The 9,621-nt window shown below is 42.5% G+C and overlaps 1 protein-coding gene and 1 long non-coding RNA gene across 3 annotated transcripts; both read right to left on the bottom strand.

Annotated features, from left to right (window-relative positions):
- Positions 1-3,416: 3,416 nt before the first annotated feature.
- On the bottom strand, positions 3,417-6,842 carry LOC113966785. Of its 2 annotated transcripts, XR_003533960.1 has the most exons (4): positions 6,738-6,842; positions 6,416-6,508; positions 3,960-4,969; positions 3,417-3,874 (listed from the first exon to the last, which is right to left on the bottom strand). It is a non-coding gene; the product is annotated as an uncharacterized LOC113966785 (long non-coding RNA). The 2 variants fall into 2 exon arrangements; XR_003533959.1 differs by having other exon boundaries at positions 3,417-4,969; positions 6,738-6,841.
- Positions 6,843-7,413: 571 nt separating this feature from the next.
- On the bottom strand, positions 7,414-9,242 carry LOC113966732 (ADP-ribosylation factor-like protein 6-interacting protein 4). The gene is made up of 4 exons (XM_027681677.1): positions 9,113-9,242; positions 8,537-8,608; positions 8,170-8,304; positions 7,414-7,499 (listed from the first exon to the last, which is right to left on the bottom strand). The coding sequence occupies exons 2-4, from the start codon at positions 8,604-8,606 to the stop codon at positions 7,414-7,416; spliced, it is 291 nt and encodes a 96-aa protein (XP_027537478.1). The 5' UTR covers positions 8,607-8,608; positions 9,113-9,242.
- Between the last annotated feature and the right edge of the window lie 379 nt (positions 9,243-9,621).

Genomic DNA, 9,621 nt, shown 5'->3' with positions numbered 1-9,621 from the left:
CCACGTGCAGTACCTTTTCCAACCTCATTCTCTCCAGTGTCAGGTTGCCTAAAGCAACAGATTGCACCTTATTCGGTCTGAAGACTATTTAAATAACCAGATGTGTTATGAAGCAGCAACAGTGAAATACTCAAGTTGGTGGGTTTTTTTTCTATATTCTGGCACTGGTATTTAAGAGATGGAGAAGAGCCAGGTTCAATTTCTGAAGAACTCAGCAGCCCCAGGTAGGGTGGTGCAAGAACACCTGGTCCTTCCAGGTCCCTACGGGCTCTCTGCAACTTGCTCCTGTTGCATTCAGCTACCGAGAAGTTAAAGGCTTCCTTCTGCCTTTGGCATGCAAGCACCAGCAGAAGAGTTTATTGTCTGTCCTCAGCACAGCCAAGGGCAAGAAATGAACAAAGACTGGATTAAATTCATAGGACAGCAGTAACAAATGTTCCCCATAAACAAGCATAATTAGGTATTTGCAGGCTAATTAAAGGGTTTCAGAATAAGAAAGTGCAAAGCCAATGTCCAAAGGTAAAAAACAAAATAGATTTCCGTAACATTCCAGCTGGGCAGCAATGCCACCTACTGGCGGATATCCCACCACAGACTAACCAGGGAACAGGCAGCAGCTTTCTATCCAGGCCTCTCCTGACAAATTCCTCACTCTGGCACTACTGTTGTCTCACATTGCTGTCACCGAAAGAGCAGCACACGAGCGGAGAGCAAAATGAACACAACTAGTGTTAGCCCTGGTGTTTAGTGCCTTACTGGAGATAGCACCAGTGGTCAGCGTGCAGGTATGGGAACAGCTGTCATCTTAAACATTGTGCCTCTCAGACTGGATATTAATGTGTTCTTCATGCTGGTTGAAAGGGCTCAAAACATGCCTCCATAGACCCCTCAGCACCATGTCCTGCTTGTCCCTCAGACAACACTGGATGTGTCATACTCCTTGGGAATCATAATTTAAGACTGAAATTGAACAGGCAGGAAAATAACCCCTGTTGTCAACAACCAAATATATCATGATCTGTGCTCTGGAACTGTAATTTTGATGATTAATTTTGTCCACAGATGGCAACAGGTGGCTGGGTGCTTGCCAGTAATTTTAAGCAGCAGCTCCTCAAAAGCTCGTCCCCCTACAGCTTCAAGTACAACCAAGTAGCAGACTGGAGGATTCCTGGGTGTGCCCAAGACCTCATTCCTTCAGGAGAACCCAATACCCTGTAAAGTTCAGCCATTTCATGGAGTCCCCAAATGACAGTGGAGCTCCCCACCTGGAGAGCTGAACTGGAACCTTGGAGACTAAATATGCACAGCAAAGACCATGAGTTTTACACACCAAAGGACATCAGAGCTCCATTCAGCTGTCAGGGCCCATGCCCACACCAGGGCAGGTTTGGCAGGTGATCCCAGGACAAGTCACTTAGCCTCTGACCTCTGCTCTTCCCCTGTGTATAGAGCTCACTCAGATTTTCCTGCTACAGAAGATGACTGGGAAGGCTCATACATTCCTGCAGCATGAAACACCCAGGTACATCAAAACAGCACAACTTGCCCAAGCTTAATCACACTAAATACTGAAGAGTTACCACAATCGCAGACCCATCTCAGTTCTGCAGGATGATACACCTTAGTTCCATGGAGCAAGGTACTTCCAAGACAAAGTGGCATTTATACACATTTCCTCAGCTTCATCTCTTCTACATTTTCGTGTGGGCAAAAGAGTGAATTTCAAGCAAACTGTAAAGGAAACGAGTAACAAAGAATTGCACAGTGACTTCTGTTTCTGGAATTTCTGTTGTCAGAAAAATTCAGCTGAGTTCTGCCTGATTCCCAGAATGGAAAATGGTACAGAGACACAGAAAGTTGAGTGTGATAGGGAAGACTGTCACACACACGCGCGCACACACACACACAAGGCAGATTTTCATCAATTATTCATAATTTTAGGAAGAATCTCAACTTGCCCAGCAAGGTAAGCTTCTGCAGCCCCTTCTTTATCACCTCACCTTGGCCCCACACCATGACTTCTGACAGCAGAAGTCTCCCTCCATCCCTACCTCATACCTTTTCTATTGCTCTATTGTTCCAGCCTGCATCTTCACCCACAGTACGCACCTTTTTGAGACCTGGTAGCAAGTCTGTCAGCCCCTTGCCTATCAGGTTGACATTCCATGTTGTTTCACAGTTCCCCCATGCAAATTTCTCAACCTGATGTTCACCACATTCTTATTGTTGTAACCCTCACATCTGGTTCAGTCTGTGGTTTAGCTGCCACAATAGTGATTTGAAGCAGTATTAAGAAGCTATGCTTTAGTGAAAAGGTCAACAAAATGAAATTCTTTCCTGAGGCAGCAAGGCATGGACAATTATTCTGGCTGTAAGGGCCTGTGCTCACTAGGGAGGACTGGAATCTGCTGGCCAGCTCCAGACAGCAGCCTCAAAGATACTCAGTCCCAAGAAGCATGTGATCTCAATGCTTGTGGGGAAAGACAGAGAAACAAAGGATGCAACATTACTCAAACCACTTTAGAAACCTGAGAATCTGCATGAAGATGGGTAGGAAAGAAAAGGAGGTTTACAAAAGCAGCAAATGCTGGGAAGTTTCAGACACCACCTGTAACTGACTGAGGAGGAGAGAATAAAACTGAATCACTGCCACAGAGCTTAAGCAGCTTGGCTCTCTAAAAGAAATGATTGCTTACAAGTAAATGCTGGCATAGAAATATTTTAAAGCATCACTAAAGCATATTCAGCATGTCAGAACTGAGCAGGAAAAATTCCTGCCCTGAAACACCAAGAAAGAGAAAAAGGATTTGTTTGTTTTTTAAGAAAAAGCAGTTTGACTCGTTTTTGCATCATTAGAGTCAGCAACTACCAAAACCCTAAAAGAGGAACAGACCACATATTTCTAAAGGCTCTTTGCCTTTTCCATACTAATGTGGAACAGGGAAGGAGTTTTTACAATCTTGACGAAGGCACCAAAAAGCGAATTATTTCACTTAAGTCTGAACCTTCGAACCAATGCAGTTCTTTACAAGTGTGATCCCTGTGTTTCCCATTCCTATATGCTTTCCATCTTCCAAATTTCTACTCCCTCCCCACCCTGACAAATTTTCAGAAATTATACTATCTTTATATAAAATAAAACCTAAGGAATTGGAAAGATGTTAGTGTCTTCCAGGAGATTGTTTGGGATTAACCTTGTTACGCAAAGACCAGAGAAAAAAGCTGCTTATCTGGGCAAGATCCTTTGACATCACTAGCTAGAAGATACCAAAGTAGCATAAATCAAAGCATTATGCTCACGAAAAAAAAAAGGAGTTTTCTTGTTTGTTTTTCCCCCTACTGACATTTCAGAGCAGTACTTCCAAAAAAGGCCTCCATTGCCAGATACAAGTCAAGGAAACTCCAGTTCTTACTTATGTTTTTCCAAGTTTTATGTTGATAAGGATGTATAGACATGCTTTTCTGGATCAGGGCTTTAATCTCTAAAGAATTACATCTCTGCAACAACTATAAAATGCTTCACAATAAAAGAAAACTAGGGAAAATACAGGATTCTAGATCTTCAGAAGGTTTCACACATCAAAACAGTTATAAAATTATCCCTTGAGCAATGGTACAGATCTTCAGGTTTACTTCAAAACGCTGTAGGAGACACAGAGGCAAGGAGTTTTCCACTTGCTCTCTAATGAACTCCCCACACTCTGACTGCTGTAGACCTGATGCTCTTGTCAAAGTCAACTACCCTTGACTCCTTTTGTTCAGGCATTCCTAAACGGTAGTTCCTGGGAAGCACTTGCTTTGCGGGCGATTCAAGTGGGACTCCCTGATCAGGGTTATGTACACAGGGGCCTGCTGGCTAATCGAAAGTCAAGCTCTGGAAGGAAGGAAGAGCACAAGCACTGAGCAAACTACCACAGCTAACACACAAGTTATGCTGGGCTCCAGCTGCATATCCATACCTGTCTCATCTCACAGCAGACTGTCAACATATCCAGAGAGTCACCGTCACTGCCTGCCTCTGATTTATTCCTGCAGCTCTTTCTCCATTAGGGTAAGGTATGTGGTGTGTGTCTTGCTTCACTTCAGACAGAGAAAGATTTGATACACAACTCACAGGATCAGAAAGGCAGGCCAGAACTCCAGAGTTTTTAGGTGTAGGAACTGCAACTCCAGATGTGGGGGGTAAACTATTTATTGTGAGCTGCCTTTGAACAGCTGATTGAGATAAACAAACAAAATCAGAGACCTTTTCTGCTTCTCTTTTAGGATACAAATCATTCGCTACCATTATTGCTCTAGAGTATTTTGCTTTTACATTTTCTAGTGAGAGAGAGCAATAAACTGTCCAGAGAAAGATCCTATCTCAAACTCTGAAAGAAAGTAATATATTAGCTAGTGAACTTTCAAAAAAATCATTTATGTAAAAGCATGTTCTATTTACAGAGGTCACTTTGCTCTTTAGGACAAGTATAACCACTACCAGAAAAAAAATATACATATAAGAAACACCTCATCTTTCAAACAGACATTTACAAATACTCTGGTTAAACTACTAGAAAAATTAAGACATTTGAAATCAAGAGTGCATTCTGCATGCAGTTAGGAAAGAAATTACATTATTTGACTTCAGTGTGTCATTTCTTATCATTGTCAATGACACACTCCTGGGCTTTTCTAAAACACCACAGCCTGGCTATTACCTTAGGATCTCAAAAGGAGGACATGGATCTTCATTAGCAAGTTATTAGCTACTCTTCATTTTGCCATTAAAAAAGGACATCTCGATTGTCTTCTCAGCAGGAGGTTCTGGTCTTGTCGAACTTGGCATCCTTTTCCCTGAGTTTTCCTTTAGTGTTTTGCTAGGCATGATGATCATTGACTTGGTATATCTACAAGTCCTTGGCCAGCACTCTTCCCATTACAAGGCAGAGTTCAGAAATTCCAGGAGCTGCGCACGGTTCCGGTCTCTCTGTAGAGCAGAGAAGCAGAGGCAGCAGCTGAACAGTTGAACAGACTCAGTGGAGCAAGGCTGCAGATCCCTGTTTTCTGTAGGGCTTTCACATCCACATTCACACAGCTGGATCTAACTAGCTATCAGTTGGGGGTGAGTGCCTGGGGGATGCACCAGGCAATGGGTCCTGGGGACAGATGCCCTCGGAGACAAGCTGTCACTGTCACTATTGCATGATACATTTTCTAAGTGGCTCCCTGCAGAGGTTCCACTGGGCTGTAGTCATGTAGCTCACAGTCTGCTCAGGAGGGAACTCACAAGCAGAACAGATGCTATTCTCTGGTGTCTGAGGAGACTTTCACTGTACACACAGCAAGTCTTGTGCTTTGGGAAGTATAATTGTTTTTTCTGTGCAAAACCAGCAGCTTGCAGCAAAACAAAACATTGAATTTAGGTCCTTTCTTCACGTAAGAAATGGCTCAAGCAGTCAAAACACTTGTTTCAGTGTTTTTTATAAAAAAATCGCATCTTTAAATACTGTAAAGAATGGATGCTGTTCAATTCAGCAAGACCACAGGAACCAATCAAAAAAGGACCAACATCAGATATTTGATGTTAAATATTGTAATGAGCAGGTTACTAGGACAGAACTGACAAGCATAATTTAACACAAACTTCAGTGCCCCAGAAAGAAGATAATGCAGTTTCGATCAAATTTAACTTGGAATGCTCATGTCTGCTTCAGTAGCTATAGAATGAATTGTTATGGCTGAACCAGAATCTGCCAAGCTGGATATACCTCAACGAAGTAGCACTTCTAACACATACTGACTAGTACCAGAGCCCTCTGCAGGCCACTCTAAAGTGTGGAAATTGTTGAAAAGAGTGAAGGTATTATTTTAAGTGTTGAGTCCAAACACTCATAGCAATAGCACAAAACACTACCCATTATATCAATTTCCCTGGGTATCTCAGCAAAAACATTTGACTGCTTTGAGAGAATGCATGGCCACGTGGTCCTAATACTACCGTTGTCTTTTTTTTAATTCCTCTCTAAATAATGGCTAGTTTTGCATGTGTTAGAAAAACACAGTAAAGCAGCAATTACCACAATTGATCACAAGAGACCAAAAGAAGATGAGTACAATTAAAAACAGTAAATTATATCAGCAGAGAAAGCTATGAATCAGCTAACCATTAGAGACTGAAATTCTAAGAACCAGCACCAGCACCCTTTAGTTTATCTACTCATGCCTGAGTATTCCAAGCCCACTCGTAACACAAAACCTGCCAAAAGAATGAATTAAAATGTCTCAGATAGCATCATAGCCACACTAAAAGCTAAACTCAATTTACAACCCCTAAGTGCAAGACTCACTCTTCTACAAAAGACAGTACTATTGCAAAAATATTAAAAGATACAGTATTTTCTCTTAGGAATATATAGACTGTTTTAATTCTTACCTCTATATCTTCCTTAGTCTTCTTAATTTTCATCTTAATTTTCTTTCCAGTTATCATGCTGTAGTTTTCATTCTTCTTTTTGTTTTTAAAGAACTAAAATGAGATCACACATTAAAAAAGCTTTGCTTTCTTTTGTAATGTTACAAATCACAAGTAAAATTACAGATGATACTCTTTTATATTTCCTAACTGTTCAAAACAATACAGACAGATTTCTATTTGTTTATGACAAAACTGGTGATGTTATACAAATTTTTATTACAGGACAGATTAAGTATTTAGATGAAAAATGTAATGGGGCTTCAGATTCACACAAGCATACCTTGGAAAGCTGGACAGGTCCTGTTTTCTCTCTCTTTTTCTTCTTTTCTTTCTTTTTCTTCATTTTGTTCTCTTTTTTCCTTTTCTACAAGAATAAGACATATATTCTTAGGCTTACAGACTCAAAAGGGTAAAACAAACCAAATCCACAAGTATCTCTCAAGGCCCTGACTAGTCAAGACATCCCTTCTGTTTGCCCTTCCCACTGCCAGACAGGTAGTAGCAGAAATACAGAAAGTAACACAGCAGGGTTAGCAACCCTTGGGACCCTGAGAAACCGAAATGGTCTGATTCCCGGTTCTCTCCCGTTTACTGTCATCCTCGTTTAACCCCAATATACAAAATCACTGAACAGAAGGTCCTGATAAAATAGAATAATTACTACAGCAAGAATCTACTACCTCTGCTTCTCTCACTGACTAAAAATCAGTTCTTCTGACAAATTCTATAAAGTTATCAAGATTCCCCACTTCTCTTTTCTTCAGAGACTACTCTGAATGCTAGCTGGACCTGCAATGACTGGCAAAAGTAACTTTTAAATTATTTCTTTGTTTGAATACAGTCAATTAAATGCCAACCTATCAGTTCAGCTACCGTAACCCTAAAAGCATGATTCAGATTTACAGAGCCACAGACAACAGCATTATGTCTCACATGACCTTTAAGGTTATTGTTTGTTAACTCCCTATTTCTCTTTGTAAAATGTTTACCTTTTTGTTGTGTTTTTCTTTTTTCTTTTTCTTTGATTTAGACTTAGGAAAATCTAAAGTTAAGGAAAAACAAACAAAAAAATCAAATCCTCCAAGTTTAGAATTCTTGAAAAAGGCATTTGCTTTTACAGATAAGGCATACAGAAATGTGAAACCTAAAAAGAAAATGCCTTAATTTAGCTACATATATTGACTTCAGTTGAAACTAACTCAGAGGAAAGCAACACATTAACTGGCTGCCTCTTACTGGTCTAACATGGAAATTGAAAATACCTGATTTACTGATTCTGCAGACATGCCAACTTTATGTGAGTCCTCAAAGGCAAATGCTTGAAATGTTAAGACCAAAGCCGGACTGAATAAAAAACCCCAACTCAGGTCTAAATAGACTGGTGAAGTAGAAAAAGATCTGTGTTTTGGAAGTGTAATGATTAAAGGAGTTTAAATATACACAACATATTGTTACAAAGTAATATTTCTTTAAATGGCAGTTTTTTATTTTTAAGTTATTTAAACCAACAAAAAAACATTGCAAACTGTGTGTAAAGAGGCACCTTAACACAGCAATGGAAAAAGGTTATGAGAAAAACACTGAACACACAGCACTGGTATTCTGCTCCGTCACTTTGTGGTGGTTTAGCCACATTTAAAACAAGCTTTAAATGTTTCCAGGAGTACTATCAAAACTGGTAAACATCATGGGCACATGTGGAGGTAGCTTACCTCTACTACTCGAAGAAGATGATCTTGATGAAGAGCGTGATGAAGAGGAAGAAGTGGATGTGCTGCTAGAAGATGATGTGGATGAAACAGATGATGATCTGCTTCTACTGCGTTTTCGTTTCCTTTTTTCTTTTCCTTAGGACAACACAAGGTAACAGTGACAAGTACGCTAGTAACTATGGTCTACAAAAACGACTCTTCACAGAACTTAAACACAGTGAGCCCCCATGTGCCATGGTTACTAATTACACGGTTGCTAATTACCATTAGCAAGTGACCATGCCCAGTATCGGGGTCCAACTTGGTGACTGACACAGAGCATCACAACCGTAACACCAGAGCAGGGCAACAGACCAGCAGTGCCTACCTCGGACCTTCAGCCCTTCTTCTGAAGTTGCACACAGCGTCCTACTTTTTTCATCCCTGCTGTTATCCATATCTAGTCAAGAGGCAAAAGTACATTCAATAACATAATTTCCAAAAGATTTTGGAAAGGGGGGGGGGGGAAAGGCAGTGTGGAAACCGAGGAAACCTGCCAACACGCCTGAGGGCAGCCCCATAGAATCACAGAATGGGTTTGGTTGGAAGGGACTACAGTGGGTCTCCCGGTCCAACCTCCCGGCCCAAGCAGGGTCATCCCAGAGCACGCGGCACAGGGCCATGTCACCCTGCCCTCACACTGCACCACACTGCGGGGGGCCGCGCCTTCAGCCGCGTCCTCTCGCATCAGGAAGCGGAGGCCAACCCCCTCGTTTTCGTGCCACCGCCAGTGCGGACGCAAAGGAGGTTTTTCCCCACATCCCCTCCGTGTCAGGCTGCCGCTGGATCACGGGACCCGACCGCGCAGGGGGCCCCGGGGCCGCGCACCGCCCGCGGCTGCCGGAGGGCCCCGCGCCCGGCCCGCCCGACCCCCAGGGGCCCCGATCCCCCCTGCCCGACCCACCCGGGATGGGCACGGCGCCGCTCCCGCTCTGCCTCCCCTCTCCGCGCTCGGCCCGGGCCCGCCCGCCGACCCGGAAGGGCTGGAGCCGCCGCCGCCGCTTCCTGCTCCTCACACAGCGACGGGGTCGGGGCTGACACAGCTACCGAGCCCATTTCGAACGCTCTGGGCTTCACCCTGCCAAGTTTTGCGTCCCCCGTTTTAAAATACTGTCCCCAAACACAAAGTAATCACGGGATACTGGAACAGTTCCTGATTCTGGTCTGAAATGAAACAAATCCAACCCCTGCTGAGCCCAAAGCGGCTCCAAACAGAAGTAACATCCCATTCTGATTCCAGTGGATCCTCAGACCTTGTGGATATTCGTCTGGTCTAGCTTAGAATTTACTGAACTTCTATATGCAGCTGCTTTACAATATTCAAGTGTAAACAAAAATACCTATGAAATACATTGATTCTTAATCTAAAGAACTGTTTTTGCTTGTTGGTTATTATCATCATCATCATCATTA

Source organism: Neopelma chrysocephalum, unplaced genomic scaffold (assembly GCF_003984885.1).
Source record: "Neopelma chrysocephalum unplaced genomic scaffold, ASM398488v2 Primary Assembly neopelma1_61b, whole genome shotgun sequence".
NCBI lineage: Eukaryota > Metazoa > Chordata > Aves > Passeriformes > Pipridae > Neopelma > Neopelma chrysocephalum.
Note: the sequence above shows the minus strand (reverse complement) of the source record. Positions and strands in the feature narration are given on the sequence as shown.

Bases quoted from the DNA above. Each gene is read 5' to 3' on its own strand.
- LOC113966732 (XM_027681677.1), bottom strand. From the start codon at position 8,606: ATGGATAACAGCAGGGATGAAAAAAGTAGGACGCTGTGTGCAACTTCA. The intron at 8,305-8,536 runs GTAGGCACTGCT...TGTTGTCCTAAG, and splicing joins AGAAGGGCTGAAGGTCCGAG to GAAAAGAAAAAAGGAAACGA. The intron at 7,500-8,169 runs GTAAGCTACCTC...CCTTAACTTTAG, and splicing joins ATCTTCTTCGAGTAGTAGAG to ATTTTCCTAAGTCTAAATCA.